Source organism: Ovis canadensis, chromosome 10 (assembly GCF_042477335.2).
Source record: "Ovis canadensis isolate MfBH-ARS-UI-01 breed Bighorn chromosome 10, ARS-UI_OviCan_v2, whole genome shotgun sequence".
Classification (NCBI taxonomy): domain Eukaryota; kingdom Metazoa; phylum Chordata; class Mammalia; order Artiodactyla; family Bovidae; genus Ovis; species Ovis canadensis.
In genome coordinates, this window is record NC_091254.1 from 44,126,001 (window position 1) to 44,147,335 (window position 21,335).

A 21,335-nucleotide genomic window follows, 5' to 3' on the forward strand; every position below is an offset into this window, starting at 1 on the left:
CAGTGAAGGCTGAATGGAGATACTGAACCCAAGGTACTCAGAACACAGGGACACTCAGCAAATGGTAATGGTTATAATGGCTATTAGTTAAGTGTCTAGCCTCTGTTTCCTCATCTGTGAAAATGGGTCCAAGAGCACCTATCTCTCTGGGTCAATGTGAGCACTGAGATAAAACATTAAAAGCACTCAGGAAAATGACATATAAAATCAAACATGTCATTTATATGATTATTAACATATTGTTATTATGTTCATTATAATTCTATTATTAAATGCTATTCAAATATTATTTTATTAAAATTATATTAAATGTTTTGTTATAATAAATATTATTAATTACAGATGAAGTAAATATTATTAGTTTCCTAAGTAAAAAACCTTAGTCTCTTAGAACGAATAAATGAATTCCTCAAAGAAGCAGGATACAAAGTCAACACACACAAAAATCAGTTGCATTTGTATACATGACCAAGGAATAATCTGAAAAGTAAATAAGGAAAAAAATTCCATTTTCAATAGCATTAAGAGTAACACAGGAATTTACCTAGGAGGTGAAATACTTGTATAATGAACGCTACAAGACCCTGTTGAAAGAAATTAAGACATATATAAATGGAGACATGTACCATGTTCATAAATTGGAAGAAAATATTGTTAAAATGAGAGTACACCACCAAATGATCTACAGATTCAGTGCAATTTCTATCAAAATCCTAAAGACATATTTGGCAGAAATAGAAAAACTCATTTTAAAATTCACATGGAATTTCAAGGGACCTCCAAATAAGCAAAACAATCTTGAAAAACAAGAATAAAACTGGGGGGACTCATACTTCCTGATTTCAAAACTGACTGTACAAAAAGTACAGTCATCAAAACAGTGTGGTACTGGTATAAAAACAGATGGGTAGAAAAATGGAATAGAATAGAGAGCCCCAAAAATAAACCCCCAGGTTTTTGGTCAAATGATTTTTGACAAGGGTGTCAAGACCCTTTTCAGTGGGGAAAGGACAGTCTTTTCACTAATGGTGCCAAGAAAACTGGATATCCACCTGCAAAATAATAAGTCTGGACCCTTATCTACTGCCATGTGTGAAAATTAACTCAAAGTGGATGAAGGACCTAAACGGAAGACCTAGAACAAGATAATTCTTAGAAGGAAACATAGGAGAAAAGCCTCATGACATTGAATATGGCAATAATTTTTTGGATATGCCACCAAAAAACATAGGTAACAAAAGAAAAGTGTAGACAGATTGGACTTCAGGAACACTGATCTTTTGTGCATCAAAAGACACCATCTGTAGAGTAAAGAGACAGCCTGCAGAATGGGAGAGAATATCAGCAGATCATTTGTCTGGTGATGAACTAATACCCAGAGTATATAGAAGACTTCTAAGAGGCAACAACAAGAAAACCAGATTCAAAAATGGGCAGAGGGGGTGGTTTCTCTGGTAGTCTGGTGATTAAGAATTTGCCTTGCAAAGCAGGGGACGTGGGTTCAAGCCCTGGTTGGGGAACTAAGATCCCACATGCCTTGGAGCAACTAAGCCTGCACATGCTGTAACTGCTGAAGTCTGTGCACTCTGGAGCCCGTCTGCCACAGCTAGAGAGTCTGTGTGCCACAATGAAAGATCATGCATGACGAAACCAAGACCCAACGCAACCAAATAAATTAAATATATATTTTTTAAAAAGGGCAAAAAAACCTGAACAGACATCTTTCCAAAAAAAGATATAAAATAGCCATAAGCAGGTGAAAGGACAAGACCACAATGAGATACCACCTCACATCCATTAGGATGACTATTATCGAAGAAATGGAAAACATCAAGTGTTGGTCAGGATGTGGAGAAACTGGAGCCCTGTACACTGTCGGTGGGGATGAGGAGTGGCAGGGCCGGTGTGGGAAAACACTATGGTGGGTCCTCAGAATATCAAAATAGAATTGCTGTGTGATCCAGCAGTTCAGTTTCCAGTTTTCTGCCTGTAATGCGGGAGACCTGGGGTCAATCCCTGGGTGGGAAGATCCCCTGGAGAAGGGAACGGCTGGCCACCCACTCCAGCATTCTGGTCTGGAGAATTCCACAGACTGTATAGCTCATGGGGTCGCAAAGAGCCGGACACGACTGAGCACCTTTAACTTTCACTTCACTTTTTCTCCCCAGCAATTCTACTTCTGGGTATATACCCCCCAAAAAACTGAAAGCAGGATCTTGAAGAGATATTTGTACAAATATGTTCACAGCAATGTTATCCACAATAGCGAAAATGTAGAAGCAACCCATCGATCCATCAATGGATGAATGGGCAAGCAAACTGTGGCGCATATAAATGACGGGATATTATTTAGTCTTTAAAAGCAAGGAAACAGCAATATGCTACAACATGGATGAACTTTGAGGACATTATGCTAAGGAAAATCAGCCAGTCACAAAAAGACAAACACTGCATGATTCTATTTCCATGCGTAATCAAAATTATAAAGGCAGAAAGTAGAACGGTAGCTGCCAGGGGTTGAAGAGAAGGGAGGAGGGAGAGGTGTTGTGTAATAGATAAAGACCTTTAGTTTCAAGAAAATTTATGGGGAAGGATGGAGAATATGATTGCATGGCAATATGAATGCATGTAAAACCACTGAACTGTATACTTAGAAATAGTTAAGATGGTATATATTGTATTATGCATATTCTTCGCGTGTGGTCAGTCACTTCAGTTGTGTCCAACTCTTTGCGACCCCATGGACTATAGCCTGCCAAGCTCATCTGGCAGGGATTCTCCAGGCAAGAATACTGGAGTGGGTTGCTATGCCCTCTTCCAGGGGATCTTCCTGACCCAGGGATCAAACCCATGTCTCTTATATCTCCTGCACTGGCAGGCGCGTTCTTTATCACTAACACCACTTGGGAAGCCCACATGTATTCTACTACAATAAGAAAAGGAGAAGAAAAAGCCTTCCAGAGAGCTCACAGATTTCCTGGATTTTAGCCTGGCTGAAATCTCTTAGTCTCTTTCTTTCACTCTCAAATTCTTTCTCTTTGATGTGGGAGAAGACATAACAATTCTCAATATTGCATAAGGGAGAATGAAGCTAAAATGTAGAAAAGTTGGCAGAAAGAATGTATTTTCAGCTCATCAGCTTTGCTCACACAATTGCCTTTCTCTCTTAGCTCCCCTTTCCACTGAGAATGACTTCAGAAGACTTGTCCAGATGGTTTTCCAAATAAGAGGGCAGTCTCTTAACCAAACCCATGTGAAAAGGACCACCGTGCTTTGTTTTGACCTTCAGGCCGAGACAGTGTTGCTCTTTTCTGGAAGGCTGCAGGAACTTTCACATCTTTCCACCTAATTTGTGCATTTTTTTGCACTGTTGAAATGTGAATAATTAGGAACTAGGGCTGGCTTTTGCATTTTTGGAGAGGAGAGAAGTTTTTCAAAAACCAATGGCCACATAACTTGAAGCAATAAATGCTGCTGCAAAGAGGGTTTTAAATTAGAACTGCTGGCTGAAAGGTCAACACTGCATTCTTGGCCAGTGACTTAATTCTCAATTTAATGCAGAGAAAATAAACCTTTAGAAGGAAATGCCACCACTTTTTCCCCAAAGATTTTTTAAACTCTTAGGCACTCTCAGAAACAGCTTCACAGAAGGGTCTTTTTTTATATGCAGCAAAGGGCCTAGAAATAGACAGGATCATAAATCTACAGGTAAGGATTTCTTTTTAATCTCACGGCGTCCAGAGGTTTCGGTTTCTAACCACTGCCCTCCGGAGCGCCTCTCAAGCACAGCAGGCTGACTGCATTGCTTTATCCTCATTTTACCTGTTGAGCATCACATCTTCTGCCTGAATTTAGACTGTGAGTCCCTTGGTGTGTACAGCACCAGGGCTCACATCTCTCTCCAGCCTCTGGTACACATCTCCCATGGGCTCCCATGTGGGCCATGGAAGAGGCTCACATATATTTTCTGATCCAAGGAGCCACTGGACATTTTCCTTGGCTACTAAGTCATCACATGTCTAAAGCAGGGATCGTAGTCTGAGGGTCATCGCTGTCTAAGGGTGGGCTGGTTTGGCTTCTGGAGATGCAGGAACTCCCCAGTTTTATGTAAAAATGCCCAGCACTTCTGTCTGTGTCTCCCCTGCTGGGACCCGTGGGTGTGAGGGGTGGGAGCTCTGGCTGTTGGCTGATGAGCATCTGCAGATGGCCACTTGGGAAGGATGAAGCTGGACTCTGGACATGGGGAGAGAGCAGTGGTAAGAAGCTGCCTGTGTGGCTTTGGGTTCCTGCCACTTTTACAGTCCAGCACCACCAGCAATGGAACTGATAGATAAGCGAATCTCCCCACGTGTGTTTTCCACATGGCTCAGGACTCCTGGGGAGAGAGGGATGCGATTACCAGCCCAAGACCTAGCACTGGGCCTGGCACATAGCAGGAACTTGTCTGTATTCTTTGAATGAATAAGTGAGTGAACGGCCCCATGATCACATTAGCAGACAACAGAGAGAGAGCCTTGAAGAATTAGGACCAGTGCAGAAGAATTGGGAAAGTGCAATGGGGCAGTGGGGAGTTTTGTAGCATACAAGTAATGGGGCTTCCCAGGTGGCGCTGGTGGTAAAGAACCCACCTGCCAATGCAGGAGACATATGAGGCCCCGGTTCGATCCCTGGGTTGGGAAGATCTCCTGGAGGAGGACATGGCAACCCACTCCAGTATTCTTGCCTGGAGTATCCCATGGACAGAGGTGATTGGTAGGCTACCGTCCATGGGGTCACAAAGAGTTGGACACGACCGAAGCACACAAGCACCTAACTGACTTACAATGTTATGTTAGTTTCAGGTGTGCGTGAGATGCGCTCTGATGGACAGGTGCCTGGGGATGTGTACTGAGCTAGCTGAACTCTCAAGCTCCCCCCGCCGCTCCTGCCTTCCCCAGCTCTGAAAATCTCCATCTCACAAGTTAAGACCTGAAACCAGGCCACTCCATTATAACTGGGAAGCATTCCAGAGACGAGCTCCCTTTAGACAACTTGCCAGGAGCCTGAGCCTGCCGGGCCCATGCAGAGTGGCCACGGAGGCCACCCCTACCTTCGCTATCTTCTGTGCCGTCAGAGGAGCTGGGGGAATTCAGCTTTCTGTACACGCGGCCTGAGATGATATTCCGGATGATAATCTCCCCATTGTAACTGGAGGTGGCGAGGAGAGAAGGTGGACAATGAGCCACACAGAGGATGTTTTCCTTGTGCCCATGGTTCTAAGAAAGAGAGAAGGGGACAGAGTCAGAAACCCAATCCCCAGTCACCTACAGCTCACTTGCCTGCATTTGACACCTGGACAGAGGAGGAAGAGGGGTTCCTCCTGCGGTTACCCCTCCAGGGGTTCCTCCTCCTGGAACCTGGTGGCTCAGCCCAGGGGGTCGGGGCAACGCTCACAGACCAGCCAGAGAGGAGCTGCATCCTCCCGAGTCAGTTTCATCACCTTCCCCGGGGAAGCGCTACTTCCGTTAGCTCCCTTACCACCCTCAGTGCTAGGAAGGAGGCTCTTTGCAAGGAGCCCTCTTTGGGGCTGAAACGTTGATGGGAATGTGACAATGGAACCCAAGCACTGGCCAAGGGGGTCTGGCCTCCCGCGAGCCCCAGGTCTAAATTCCAAGGTGTAGAGTCCTTCAGCTCAGTTCCTCCGGGGCTCCCCTCTGCCCCCCATTGTGGCCTACTAGTGCCCTTAGGAACTGGAATTCCCTACTCTCCTTGAAAGGAGGATTCGGGTATACGCGTGCCTAAGAGAGACAAGACACACAACAAAAATGTTTTTGTTTTCTAGACCAGAGCTGCAGAGCTCCAAGAGTGCCTGCCTATTCTCCAGCTGAAGGTTGAAAGTTAAAACTTTCTCCCTGGGGTGCAGTTCCCTTGTGAAGAGAACTTCTCCTGGGGCTGTAAAGAATATTCTTTCTCCCTTGTCTTCATGTGCTTCTCGCAGAGTGTCCCTTGAGGACCTCTCTGTTATCAGCTAAGACGTCCCTTCTGCCTGAAAGCAGCTGGGAAGGTGGTGGGAAGGACAGTTGGAGAGAAAGTCAATGGCTTTCTCCTCCCGACAGTCTGCCTCCAAATCTCACCTCCTGCTGAGGTCTGTGAGCACTGGTGTCTGGAGATTCTCCCTCCACGGTCCCCACTACTTGTGGAATGCAGTTTACATGCCTTGGATGGCTTTCAGGCTCTGGTTTAACTTCCAGTCTCATTTCCCTCCTGAACCTGAATCGCCAGCCCCTCAGACTATTCATAGTCCTTCCAGACAACATGCTTCTCCTGCTTCCAGACAGCCCTCTCCCCATCTCCCCCATCCAGACTGCCTTTTCCTACTTGGCCTCCCAGAAAAATCCTAGTAATCTTTTAATATCCTCCATGATGTTAAAGCAAAATTGGTAGTTCCCATCTCTGAGTTTCTCTAGTATTTCATACGTTATTACATCATCCGTCACATCATATAATGATTACTTCCTTACTTTATCTCCTTTCCAGTCTGTGAGACCCTGGGCTGGGAATCACACTTTATTCATGTTTGTATCCTGTGTGCCTACCCACAAAGGATGGCACTATGTCAGTGCTTGATAAGTAGGGGCTGAAAGAATTGATAACTGAATGAAGAAATATTTGGATGAACTCCTTATTACCAAATTCAGACTCAAATTGAAGAAAGTAGGGAAAACCGCTAGACCATTCAGGTATGACCTAAATCAAATCCCTTATGATTATACAGTGGAAGTGAGAAATAGATTTCAGGGCCTAGATCTGATAGATAGAGTGCCTGATGAACTATGGAATGAGGTTCGTGACATTGTACAGGAGACAGGGATCAAGACCATCCCCATGGAAAAACAATGCAAAAAAGCAAAATGGCTGTCTAGGGAGGCCTTACAAATAGCTGTGAAAAGAAGAGAAGCGAAAAGCAAAGGAGAAAAGGAAAGATATAAGCATCTGAATGCAGAATTCCAAAGAATAGCAAGAAGAGATAAGAAAGCCTTCTTCAGCGATCAGTGCAAAGAAATAGAGGAAAAGAACAGAATGGGAAAGACTAGAGATCTCTTCAAGAAAATTAGAGATACCAAGGGAACATTTCATACAAAGATGGGCTCTATAAAGGACAGAAATGGTCTGGACCTAACAGAAGCAGAAGATATTAAGAAGAGGTGGCAAGAATACACAGAAGAACTGTACAAAATAGATCTTCACGACCTGGATAATCACGATGGTGTGATCACTCATCTAGAACCAGACTTCCTGGAATGTGAAGTCAGGTGGGCCTTTGAAAGCATCACTACGAACAAAGCTAGTGGAGGTGATGGGATTCCAGTTGAGCTGTTTCAAATCCTGAAAGATGATGCTGTGAAAGTGCTGCACTCAATATGCCAGCAAATTTGGAAAACTCAGCAGTGGCCACAGGACTGGAAAAGGTCAGTTTTCATTCCAATCCCAAAGAAAGGCAATGCCAAAGAATGCTCAAACTACCGCACAATGGCACTCATCTCACATGCTAGTAAAGTAATGCTCAAAATTCTCCAAGCCAGGCTTCAGCAATACGTAAACCATGAACTTCCTGATGTTCAAGCTGGTTTTAGAAAAGGCAGAGGAACCAGAGATCAAATTGCCAACATCCACTGGATCATCGAAAAAGCAAGAGAGTTCCAGAAAAACATCTATTTCTGCTTTATTGACTATGCCAATGTCTTTGACTGTGTGGATCACAATAAACTGTGGAAAATTCTGAGAGAGATAGGAATACCAGACCACCTGACCTGCCTCTTGAGAAAGGTCAGGAAGCAACAGTTAGAACTGGACATGGAACAACAGACTGGTTCCAAATAGGAAAAGGAGTACCTCAAGGCTGTATATTGTCACCCTGCTTATTTAACTTCTATGCAGAGTACATCATGAGAAACGCTGGGCTGGAAGAAGCACAAGCTGGAATCAAGATTGCCAGGAGAAACATCAGTAACCTCAGATATGCAGATGACACCACCCTTAAGGCAGAAAGTGAAGAGGAACTAAAAAGCCTCTTGATGAAAGTGAAAGTGGAGAGTGAAAAAGTTGGCTTAAAGCTCAACATTCAGAAAACGAAGATCATGGCATCCGGTCCCATCACTTCATGGGAAATAGATGGGGAAACAGTGGAAACAGTGTCAGACTTTATTTTTTTGAGCTCCAAAATCACTGCAGGTGGTGATTGCAGCCATGAAATTAAAAGACGCTTACTCCTTGGAAGGAAAGCTACGATCAACCTAGATAGAATATTCAAAAGCAGAGACATTAATTTGCTGACTAAGGTCCGTCTAGTCAAGGCTATGGTTTTTCCAGTGGTCATGTATGGATGTGAGAGTTGGACTGTGAAGAAGGCTGAGCGCCGAAGAATTGATGCTTTTGAACTGTGGTGTTGGAGAAGACTCTTGAGAGTCCCTTGGACTGCAAGGAGATCCAACCAGTCCATTCTGAAGGAGATCAGCCCTGGGATTTCTTTGGTAGGAATGATGCTAAAGCTGAAGCTCCAGTACTTTGGCCATCTCATGTGAAGAGTTGACTCATTGGAAAAGACTCTGATGCTGGGAGGGATTGGGGGCAGGAGGAGAAGGGGACGACAGAGGATGAGATGGCTGGATGGCATCACTGACTCGATGGACGTGAGTCTGAGTGAACTCCGGGAGTTGCTGATGGACAGGGAGGCCTGGCGTGGTGTGATTCATGGGGTCACAAAGAGTCGGACACGACTGAGCGACTGAACTGAACTGAATACTTCCCTGACTCTTGCGTGATTTCTGCCCTTACAATGGCTGTGGCTTTCCTGGGGACATTTTGTGCAAACTCTGTGCTTTCACTTAATAATCACTCATCTGCAAACTTCATAAAGGCAGTGACCACGTGATGACCACTTTGCTCATCACTGCAAGCTCAGTGACCAGCACAGGCTGGGTGCATGTTTGACATATGTTGGTTGAATGAAAGCCTATTAATATAAGCTAGGCACTGAGCTACATCCTGGGAATACAATGGAGAAAGGCAGACGAGGTCTGTCTTCATGACTTTGTATTCTAGTGACTTGTGCCTTTTGGAATATTTACAGGGCATAAGGTGGGGTTGGCTGGTGGGAAATGCTTGTGCACAGTGACCTTCTTTTTTTAATACTTGTCTTAATGGCTTGACATACAGACATTTTGTTAAATTTATTTTTAATTGGAGGATGTTTTACAATGTTGTATCGGTCTTTGTTTTACCACAACAACATGAATCCAGACAGTTTTGAGGGAGATCATTTGGCTCTGGGAAGCTGTAGAAGGTTGGGGGCAGTTTAAGTGCTAATAAGAATTATAAGACGTTCCCTGGTTCTGGGTCCCTAACAAGCCATGGGGCAGCAGGAACGTCATTGCTTAGGTTCCCTGGCCGCCCAAGGATGGCACGGTGAATGCTTATGGTTTTGCACTGGAGCAGAAGCAGGAAGTGGATGCTTCCTTGAAGAAAGTCATTCCCAGCAGGTCCTGGATTGCCATTCTTGCACAATAGGACTCCAGGATGAATTCAAGTAGAGCTGTGTAGACTTGCTCCTAGGCCTCATGCCCCAAACAGCACAGGCCATCACTCCTGTGGAGCAGAAGCAGCTGCCTGGAGCTCAGGGCTCCTGGCTCTACCGGGACCCAATCATGAATCTCACCACATCGGAGGCTCTTGAGATGCTGTGACCACCCTCGGCAGGCCCAGGGGACTCAGGGTGAGCCTCTGGAGGGAATGACATCCCCATCAAGTGCCACTGTTTGGGTTGAGAGTCGGACAGTGGACCAGGGCTCACGAAGTCATCTTGCCAGTGTGGCTGTGGCTTCTGGAAGTGATGAAAGTCACACGGTGTGTCCTGCATCCAAAGCCAAATAGGAGACGTTGTACCAGCAGTAAAATGAGCTGCCAACACACTCACAGCTTCAGAGAGAGGTGCTGGCACACTTTACAACCATACCCCTCACTCCACCAGTGACGTAGATTTTCGAAATGTCAAAGCAAATTCCCCTAGTGCTAGTGGGAATAAAAAGCAATCCACGCCTGACGTTTGGGTGATTGCATTTCAGCAAATCATATGCCAACTGACAAGCTCTCCTTGGATGGTCTGCATAGCTTCACCTCCATAATAAGACCCATAGCCATTGCCTGAGCTAAAAACAAAAGCCATCAGCTCAGGAATCTATAATAGCAAAGGGTGAATTCAATGCCGAGAACTCTCAGGTAGTTATGTTGCAGATCATCTGAGGATGCTGGGCTTAGGCTGTGAAATACAGCGTATTTTCAAATGAATAAAGAACTTACAATGTTTAAAGACTTTGGAAATCCAGAACCATCGGCATAGCAAGCAAGGGAAATAAAGTGCCACAGGTGGATTTAAAATGCAGTTTTAAGTCAGAATTTTCATCTTCCCCTGTCTCTTAATTCCCTTTCCCAACTGTAAGTCATAAAAAATAACTTTTTTTTCCCACAGAGATGTTTATAGATGGCATTTATTTCCTCTTCTCATTCAGGGACGGACTGGGGCACAAAGAAAGAAATGATAACCCACTCCAGCATTCTTGCCTGGAGAATTCCATGGACAGGGGAGTCTGGCAGGATACAGTCCATGGGGTTGCAAAGAGTCAGACACGATCGACTTACTAACACTTTCACAGGGAATAAGGAAAAGATGGGAGAGAGAAGGAAGAATTTAAAGAGCCAAAGTGTTGACAGTCTGGTTAACCCTCAGTTAGGGGTGAGGGTATTAGAAATGAAGCTGGAAGCCCCTGCCTGGAGAGGGGAGCACAGCCACCTGCACAAAGGGTGAGAAGACCAGCAGGGTGTGAGGAGCTGCAGCTGTCAGGGCTAGTCTGGTTTGGATCCCCGGAGATGCCCTCTCTGTCCCAGAGCTTTTATACCCAGTACTTTGTGATATCATGATTTATAATTAGAAATATCTGTTTGGGCTTTGTCCACATTCTGGGACAGAGTTGCTAAAACCTTGCAGTTTCTTGAGTGGTGAGACCATAGAGGCTCCTTGCCCTTTCCCAACCTCACTGTCTCATCTCTTTCACCTGACTGTCCCAGAGTTGTGTCCATTTGTAGTAAGATGATAATCCATGAAGCTAAGTATTTCTGTAAGTTCTGTGTGATGCTTGAGAAAATTAAAATAATCCAAGGGGGGTGGTTGTTGGGCCTTCTAGTCTATAGTCAATTGGACTGACTTGCAAATGGTGTCTGAAGCGGAGGGGCAGGAGTCTTGTGTCTTGGAAGAGTGAGCTCTGCCTCATGGGATCTGATGCTCTCCCCAGGCAGACAGGGTCAGAACCGCAGGGTACCAGCTGGTGTTGGAGAATGGCTTGCCGGGCAAACCCCCACACATCAGAACTGGATGTCGTGACATTACACTTCTTCCCACAAAAAAGAACTAAAGAGACCAAAGGAGAAAAAGTGAAGTTTTTTAAAGGGAAGGAGGGAGGAAAGATGGGGAGAAAAGGGAGAGAGAAGGAAAGAGGAAACACTTTTTTCTGTATCACTGCTTGGCTTATACCAGAAAGAGGTATAAAGAATTTCTCCAAAATCTGTTTTTAGAGAGAAAAGATTCAGCAGGGCGTGGGGGTGGGGAGAGGCATATCAGTGTGAAGCACGGTTTTGAAACATCATAATTCTGTACATTTCACGTACAAAGTACACATCTCTTCTTCTCTCCCATCCAACTGCTATGATACACCCAGAACAATAACAGATGGTTATATTTGGATGCTCAAGCTTATCATTCATGCTTAATTTTTGCGTGGAATCAGCACTGTGGCTTGATTTTGCCGTGCTCATGTGGCAAATGAAGAGAGCAAGAAGGTCACCTCTTCTTTTTTTTTTTATGAAGAGCGAGATAAAAGATGATTTGGTAAATGAGGGTCAGTTTTTTAACTGGCTCCTAAAGGATTAGGAACAGAAACAGGATACTCTGTTGTTCCCAAGGTCTGTTCCATGAGCAGCTGCCTTTCTGAGGATGACCCAGTCCCGAGAGCCTGGCTGAACCATGGAGGCGAGGACGCAAATAGAAGTGGACCAAGCACTGCTTTTTAACACTTTCATGTTCAGGAGGGAATTTATTGGATTTTTATTCTTTGACTTCTGGCTGCTGAATTTAGCTACTCTAGTTTGTGACTTATTCCTAGATAAAGCATTTGGTGGAAGTCGCACTGTTTCCTGTCTCTACCTCTAAACCATTATCAAAATGTGAAGAGAATTGTTTCCAGTATTCTGGAAGAGACGAGTTGCCTAAACTGCCATCGGGGAGCAACCACAGTTTGGGTAATTCTTTGACACATTTCCTTCTGGAAAATTCCCTTTACTATCTTTAGTATCCTTCCCTAGGACAAAGGTTGTGTCAAAAATGATACTCAACCAAATATTGAAAGTTGTCTCTCTTATATTCAAGCTGAATGTAACTTCCTTGGAGAAGGAAATGGCAATCCACTCCAGTATTCTTGCCTGGAGAATCCCATGGATGGAGAAGCCTAGTAGGTTACAGTCCATGGCGTCGCAAAGAGTCGGACACGACTGAGCGACTTCACCTTCACCTTCAAGTTCATCTAGACTTTGTGATGTTTGACTTACGTGATATTTAAAATGTTTAGAAAAATTTAATATTTTAAAGTTTTTTTTGGGGGGGCAGGGGTGGGTTGCTTTTCTTGTAGCTCATGGATAAAGAATCTGTCTGTAATGCAGGGGACCTGGGTTCAATTCCTGGGTTGGGAAGATCCCCTGGAGAAGGGAATGACAACCCACTTCAGTTTGCTTGCCTGGGAAATCCCATAGACAGAGGAGCCTGGCTGTTTTTAGAGCATTTGTTGAATTTGTTACAATATTGCTTCTGTTTCATGTTTTGGGTTTTTGGTTATGAGGCATGTGGGATCTTAACCCCCTGACAAGTGATGGAACTTACACACCCTGCAATGGAAGGCAAAGTCTTAACCACTAGACTGCCATGGAAGTCCCAGGTTAAACTTTTTAAAGAATTCAGGGCTATACCAGGCAGCGAGGGAACAAATGCATAGGCTATAGATGGGGGCACAAATATAGATGTGAAGTATGTCCCTCCTGCCCAGGAGTTCAGAGTCAGTGGCAACGAAATACGAGAGAGAAGGGATCTAACATGCATGTATCCTAGACTCTGTCTCATTTGATTTCTCCTGTATTTGCCCCAAATGCCTAATGTGTGCCATTATTTTATGGGGACCCTTGGTAGGAGGTGACTCACTGTGTTTCAGAGTGTGCAGACATTGCCCACTGTTGTAGCTCCGTATTTTCAGACAGCCGTCTCTGCCCCCAGTAATCAGCCTAAAAAGCAGAACCCTCCATCAGGACACAAGTCAGGGGTCATCCTGCCTGACAGTAGGAGATTCTGACGAAAACACACACCTTCTTCCACTGGAGTCGGAGGCCAGACAGGTGATTCCAGCATTGCCATGAGCCCCAGTAAATCCAGACAACAGTCTTCCCGTTTCAAAGTCCCATACTTTCACCACCTGTAACAGGAAGTTTAAAAAAGTAGCTGGAGCCACTGGCTATCAAATTAGAGAGAATTTACATTTAGAGGTCTAGTGTCATAGATATGAAAGATAAGCGTTTACTCTGAAGGTTTCTGTACTTTTAATACAAGTTGGCTTACCTGAGCGTGTTCGTTAGCTAGGGCTGCCATAACAAAATACTATAGACTGGGGCTATAAATAGCAGATGTATTTTCTCACAGTCCAAGATCAAGTTGCCAGCAGGGTTTGGTCTCTTTCGAGGCCTCTCTGCTCGGCTTGTGGACAGCCACCTTCTCACTGAGTCCTCACGTGGTCTTTCCTCTGTGCCTCTGCACCCCAGCATCTCTTTATGTGTGTAAATTTCCTCTCGTTATAAGAACACCAGTCAGATTGGATTAGGGCTTATCCTCACAGCCTCAGTTTAACATGATGACCTCTCTAAAGACTGTCTCCAAATACAACCATATTCTGAGGTACCGAGCATTAGGACTTTAACACATGCATTTGAGGGGAACACAGTTCAGTCTACAGTACTGACAGAGAAGATCAGAAAATTTAGAGGCATTGGATAAAAATCTCCTGACCATATAACTCAGAGAAGACAGGTGTGAATTGAATTTTGAGCAGCCAAATTTATTTACCACCAAAGCAAAGCTGAATAGGAAAGATGACACATTTTCTGGGAAGGATATATAAACCCTCAGCTTTAAAGCTTTGCTCAGTCCAGCTTGTTCCAGTCTTGCAGTTATTTTCTTTTTGCCCCATCTCTTGAGCACTCTTTGAATGAAATCATCTTTAAAATTAGAAAAAAAAATTTTTTTGGCTGTGCCATGGCATGGTGGGATCTTAGTTCCCAGACCAGAGATTGACCGGGTGCCCCCTGCAGTGGAAGCAGAGTCCTAACCATTGGACCGCCAAGGAAGCCCATGATTTCTATGGACTGGAGAATCCCAGGGACGGGGGAGCCTGCTAGGCTGCAGTCCATGGGGTTGCACAGAGTCGGACACGACTGAGCGACTTCACTTTCACTTTTCACTTTCATGCACTGGAGAAGGAAATGGCAACCCACTCCAGTGTTCTTGCCTGGAGAATCGCAGGAACGGGGGAGCCTGGTGGGCTGCCGTCTCTGGGGCCGCACAGAGTCGGACACGACTGAAGCGACTTGGCAGCAGCAGTAGCAACAGCAGTGCTCAGTTTATACAAAAGAATGAATACAATGTGATATAGTGGTATTCATAAATTCAGGTCTTGTCAAGATCTTGGGCAATGAAGTCTAGATGTCATGGATTGTGATGACTATGCTACAAAGATTTCACACAGCAACAGATTTGCAAGGTGAGCAAATACTTAAATCAATAATTTAATTCAGTAAGTATAGGGGTATTTACTACTGCAAGGAGATCCAACCAGTCCAAATAAAGGACATCAGTCCTGGGTATTCATTGGAAGGACTGTTGTTGGAGCTGAAACTCCAATACTTTGACAACCTGATGTGAAGAGCTAACTCACTGGAAAAGACTCTGATGCTGGGAAAGATTGAGGGCAGGAGGAGAAGGAGACGACAAAGGGTGGGATGGTTGGATGGCATCGCTGACTCAGTGGACATGGGTTTGGGACTCTGGGAGTTGGTGATGGACAGGGAGGCCTGGTGTCCTGCAGTTGATGCGGTTGCAATGAGTCAGACAGGACTCAGTGACTGAATTGATTGATTGATTGATTGATTGATTGATTACCAGCATATGCCTAATACATACAGTTATAACTGTAGAGTATTTATATCTCAACTTAACCTCTACTTACCACCCACCACTGGGGGAGACTTGCATATCAGTATAATGCCACCGAGGGAGGCAGACTGTGTTAGCATAGAATTAGGAGCCCAAATGCTGATGGAGCCATTCATTCTGCCTGGATGTGGGAGGGGATCTAGGACTGTTACCGGGGCTGGTATCTGAGCTGTGCCTTGAAGAATAAGAAGGGTTTTGACAGATTAAGAAGGAAAGAAGAGGGGAACATAGGTGCTTTAATTCCTGCCCTCAAACACCTGAAGCAACTGTTTAGAGGTGAGGCTCACACACATGAAACAGAGCAGGACACCGTACAGAAGGCTCAGTGGGTGATCAGGAAGAGGGAGGTGCCCGCACAAGTCAGGGTGGAGAAGGCAAATTTTCCCGGGTGGAGACAGGACTTGAGCTGGACCTTGAAGGGTTGCTTAGGTGTGTGTAGGAAAAGAGCAGGAAGAAGGAAATTCCAGGGTGGAGACGGGAAAAGTTTGCATAGAGCCAGGGGCAGGAATGTGCAGAATGCTGAGAAGGGTGATAAGGCTGACTTCCTGGGAGTCAAATCTGGAGGATAAATGCTTCTCTGTAAGTTTGAACTCAAACTATGCAGGAACCCACTTTCTTTGAGGTGAACTGATACTGAGTCATCATAAAAAATGTTTGCCCAAGAGAGCAGGTAATCTGCTTCTTTTGGTACTTAATAAGACCATGGTGACCACTAATCTCTGGAGCAGAAGCTCAGCAAGAAGAGATGTCGGGAGTGCAGCTGAAGTGAGTGTGAACAGGAAGAGGATGTGTCCAGGCTCTGATGCTCCTGATGCTATAAATCCTAAAGACAGGGTGCACCAGGCTCTGGCAGGAATGAGGGGAGAGGTCACGGCCACACTGCCAGGGACACTCACTTGCAATGCTGGAGCCCAGGTCAGTAATAAAGTAAGTGATTGAACTAATATTAGAAGATTTCAGAACATTCCAGCAGCACCAGTGTACTTGGGATGTGCCTTCCCATTGCCTCAAGGACAGAAAAACACAAGTTGTGGGATGTCTGTGTTTCCCTGCTCTAGTTCCTTGCTCAAGGAGCAGTGATTACTGATTATGGCCCCTCCTGTGGGCCAGCCACTGTGCAGGTCCTCCAGGAGGGGGCCGGCGGGGTCCTCATGAGCCCTGGTGAGAGGGGAAGTAGACAGCAAGCTCTGAACCCTCATTCTCAGACTAGAGTTGCAGTGGGTTAGGGGTACATTGATCATCCCATACCACACAAGAGCATTGCCATGAAGTCTTAACCATTCCATAGGACCAGACAGACTGTCCTTCCAAATAGCTCACACTGTAAACCCCTGCAGAATCTGTGGGCTCTTCCATCCCTGTGAGCATTCACAGAAGAGTGTCCAAACACTACAGGTGGTCAGCAGAGCAGACTCAAATCTCTCATTTTCACTTCTAGAGACAGATTGGCCTGTGAAGGTGAGGACAGTGGCGCCGTGCTTGCAAGCACATCTAAAGAGACTAACACTTGACACTTACAGATGCTTCTGAACAGCTGACCACCTGCCTGAATGTGGGGTTGTCCCGGCAGCATACCCCGGACTCCTTGTGGGAAACCACTGAGTGAGACTCATGGGGACAGCTTGTTCATGAAAAGCAGAGAGAGAGAGAAAGAGGATGAAAACTTGAATCAAGGGCACAACATGCATACCCGGGACGAAACGTCGACTGCTTTGATTAAGAGGATGGTCTTGAACTCAAATGATGGGTCTGTGACCTTGGGCAAGTCACTCAGCTGCTCAAAACTCTACTTTTATGATCTATTAAATAGGGATGACGGTATCTACTTTAAAGCATTGTTTTGAGGATTAAATGAGAAACCGTATATATAGTCATCATCCCTCAGTATCTGAGGGGGGGGATTAGTTTGAGGACCCCCAAGAACACCAAAATCCACAGGTTCTTGAGTCCCTTATGTAAAATGGCACAATATTTGCATATAACCCATGCGCATTCTTTTATACACTTTAAAACACCTCCAAATTACTTATAAAAACCAATGCAGTTTAAATGCTACGTATATAGTTGCCACATGTGGCAAATTCAACTTTGGGGGTCCTTTTGCTTTTTGGAAACTTCTGGAATTAAAATAATTTTTTTCTTCCATCTCCAGTTGGTTGAATGTGCTGATGCAGCACCCATGGACAAAGAGGGCCGACGTGATGCCCTTAGCCCAGGACCTCACGTAACCTGATGGGTCTGCAATGAGGAGCAGCCACTAACCATGAGAACTGATGCCATGTCTCCTTGATGGGGCAAGAAGGAGTGTGACTTCATGAAACTGCAAGGTGGAACTTCTTCCCTATTAACACACATCTTCCCACAAACAAACTGTATCATCCCATTCTGAGTCCCCAAGCCTGAATGGCAGTGCTTTTCCCTCACAGCAGGGACAAGGCCAGGCCAGATCCTGGGAGGCCCTGCAGAGTGCCTCCCACTGGCACCCATGGGCACAGGGCTCGCCTGTGTCCTTGGACTTCGCCTCTTAAGCCACCCAATCCTTTTGCACTCATCGCCTCATCTGTAAAATGGAATCCTTTATAGAAACTTTGTGAGGAAAAAGTGTGGGGAAGGAGGTGAAAGGCTGGCATGCAGTGGATGCTGAAGAACCGAACGTTGGTCACCAGCCTTCACTCTCCTCAGTGCCCTGCGACGGTCAGCCCCAAGCCTGGGCCACTCACAGAGATTCGGGGGACCCGAAACCTCAGACTTAGTGCTGGAAGAGTCTCAGTGCGGGCAACGCAGGGCTTGGCATAAGGACGATTAGAACTTTGGGGAGCAGAGTCTCCACACGTCACAGACGAGACCGCAGGAGGCTTTTGGCTGACCAGGTCAACATCACAAGCTCCCCAGAGATGGAGCAGGGACCGGCAGACAGTATCTGGCATTCAAGTGTTGGTGCTAGAGAAGAGGCTATTTTTGCTGTGAGCTGGAATTTTAGACACTGTTCCAAAAAAAATCAACCCAGCAGGCTGTTTGTTCCACCCAGCAATACCATGTAGAACAAACAGCAGGTGGACTGAGAGATGCTCCCGTGTTTCAGCTGGTTGTTTCGGCCTCTTGAGTGAAGAGCCTGCCTTCCAGGCCTGGCTGGAGTGATGACCGGGCAGTGCCCTCTGTGTCTTCGAGTGGCTGCCCTGCTTGAGGGACAGGGGTTTCGGGTGTGGGCACTGCAGGACCGTGGGACTACAAGTAGGCTGATGCCTTAGGACTGAGTAAGCAGCCCTGGGGTTTGCAGGACAGTTTCCTATGGGGGTGGGCTGATGGGCGGAATAGGCTCAAGGGGTGGATTTCAGTCTTCAGGATGATATAGGGAGGTGGTGTCAGAGTTACCAGTGGGCATGTTAGGGAGAGCTCACCAGATATACACTGTGCTCTAGGGTGTGGGGCGTACAGCCGGGGGCTCCCACAGAGTCCTTAGCTCTGGATTGTTAGGTAGAAGGTCCTACACAGCTGCACTGAGCTCTGCCGGACCTTCTGAGAGCTGACTGCCAGGGCCCAGAGGACACCCTCCTACCTCAGCCGCAGGTGCAGGAGTGCTAGGAGTGGCCACATACAGGGCTCTGGGACTGGGGAGGTAGAGGCAGGCCCCAGGCTCACCCCGAATGCCGCTGGCTTTGGAGGAGGCAGTGAACAAGCAGCTGTTGGTCTCCAGATCCCAGATCTGAGGAGGAAATGAGAAAAAGTGATCAGAGCTCTTGACTAGCCTGTTTTGCTGGGATTCCAAAGCTGTCACCTTTTGGGGGATCTCTTAGGCTCATGCAAAGTTCACGCATTGCCCCTTCTCACACACCCCCAAAGGAAAAGTAGTTGTCTAAGGAAGCAGGAAGTGGGGACCGAGGTCCTGAGCCCTTCTGCCAGGATGAAGCTGCCCGGCAACTGCAGCTAAACTCCCCAGAGTTGAGCTCTACTTTCCTACTAGGAGATGCTTCTCTTCCATAGACACAGCTTCCTTGGTGGGAGCTCACACTATGGGTCTGATCTGTGGCTCAGAGCTACTGCTGCACCCAAGATATGCCCCCATTTCTTCCTATTGGTCCTTAAAACCCATCCCTGGAGGACACAGGCAAGAAACCTCAGGGTAACTATTGGAGGAGAGCGTAACCCCCCGTCCCTGGGTTGGAATCCCAGCTGTACTGCCTAATCACTGTGTGGTGTTGGACAAATAACTACATTTTCTTTCCCTCAGTTTCTTTATCTGTAAAATGGGGAGAATAATAGTAGCATTTGCCTTATAGAATTGTTTTAAGGAATCTAAACATTTAATAAAAGATGGAGTGCTAGAAAATGGTATTACATGGCTGCTGCTGCTACTGCTAAGTAGCTTCAGTCGTGTCCGACTCTGTGCCACCCCATAGACGGCAGCCCACCAGGCTCCCCCGTCCCTGGGATTCTCCAGGCAAGAACACTGGAGTGGGTTGCCATTTCCTTCTCCAATGCATGAAAGTAAAACGTGAAAGTGAAGTCGCTCAGTTGTGTCCGACTCTTCGTGACCCCATGGACGGCAGCCCACCAGGCTCCTCCGTCCATGAGATTTGCCAGGCAAGAGTACTGGAGCGGGGTGCCATTGCCTTCTCCATTATATGGCTAGAATACTACTAATATCGTTCATAATAGTTTTGGGCTATTTTTTTTTTTTTTTTGCCTGCAGTGTGTGGCACATGGGATCTTGGTTCCCTGACTAGGGATTGAACTATCATCTCCTGCAATGGAAACACAGAGTCTTAATGGCTGGACTGCCAGCAAAGTCCTGACAGCTCTGTTCTTGAAGGGAGAAAAAGTGCCCCTCACCAGAAGCACTGGTGCTGGATTGTTACAATAGACAGAAATAAACTTACATTGTTTCAACCTATGGAAAATAGGGGTTTATCTGTTACAGCTGCAAGCCTTACCTTAACTGACACACCATGCTACCTTCCTTCCAAGAAATAGCTTTCTTTCCACCCTAATTCTTGTTGACATAAAACAGCTCTGTTTGTGGTGTGCAATATTAAATGCACAAAAAATAACAAGTGAAAATGGAAATCTGAATCAGTCACTTTGCTCTTCTTTAGAGAATGCCAGAAAGTAGCAGACTCCTAAAACATTTTGTGGGTCCCCATGATTTACAGACATGAAATATTTGGGCTAAAAAAAAATCATCCAAAGAATGAAGACTATCTGATCAGGCATGCTAGAGATTTAGCTGTTTGCTTCCTAGTTGATTAGTTTTTATTTGATAGGAATAATATATTCTGAAATAAATTACACACCCTATTTCCAAGATAGGATTTCAATATATTTTAAACACACTTTGGGAAGTGATTCAATATGCCTGAATCATCACAGGCAAGATGCTAATCTTGTCATCATAAGTTTAGATTGGAAGAAAATGGAGAGGCACTAGGAAAAGAAATAGGATGGAAGACGTGTCCTCACATACAGAAGTATGATTATCTGATGGCGGCAAGTTTTGGAAAAAAAAAAAGTGAATTAAAAATATGATATCTCTAACTTTGTGGCCCTGGAGAATGCCTTTGGATGACTTTGATTTTCAAAATAAATAAAAAACTAAAGTCCATAAATCTTACCATTTTAATCAGTTTTTCTTGGAGGACTGAATTGAGTTTGGGGCCTGGTTGTATCCCTGACTGTGATCTCAACACCTAATTTTATATAAATATGTTCTTCATTGCCATGAGATGGACTCTAAGCTCACTACACAGGATCCATGTGGGACCCCACAAACAGTAAAATCCCGGAGTGTCACAGGGCCCCCGTTCTCAGTCTTTAGGGCTTTTCTCTCTTTTGCCAGCTTTGGCTCCCTTTATGAGACTTCCCTGATGGTTCAGCAGGTAAAAAACTTGCCTGCAGTGTAGGAGACACAGGAGATTCGGGTTTGGTCCCCGGGCCAGAGGATTCCCCTGGAGAAGGAAATGGCAACCCACTCCAGCACTCTTGCCTGAAAAATCCCATGCACAGA

At 45.6% G+C, this 21,335-nt stretch overlaps 1 protein-coding gene across 1 annotated transcript in view; it reads right to left on the reverse strand.

Annotated features, from left to right (window-relative positions):
* The window catches only part of LOC138446781 (cilia- and flagella-associated protein 337-like), a 31,974-nt gene that overhangs the window by 4,436 nt on the left and 6,203 nt on the right, over positions 1 to 21,335 (reverse strand). The window contains exons 3-9 of the mRNA XM_069602121.1: positions 18,883 to 19,037; positions 16,853 to 16,955; positions 13,438 to 13,544; positions 13,273 to 13,356; positions 11,698 to 11,839; positions 9,830 to 9,889; positions 5,090 to 5,255 (exon numbers count right to left, since the gene is read on the reverse strand). Coding sequence (XP_069458222.1) covers positions 5,090 to 5,255; positions 9,830 to 9,889; positions 11,698 to 11,839; positions 13,273 to 13,356; positions 13,438 to 13,544; positions 16,853 to 16,955; positions 18,883 to 19,037 — 817 coding nt within the window. The remainder of the gene's footprint in view (positions 1 to 5,089; positions 5,256 to 9,829; positions 9,890 to 11,697; positions 11,840 to 13,272; positions 13,357 to 13,437; positions 13,545 to 16,852; positions 16,956 to 18,882; positions 19,038 to 21,335) is intronic.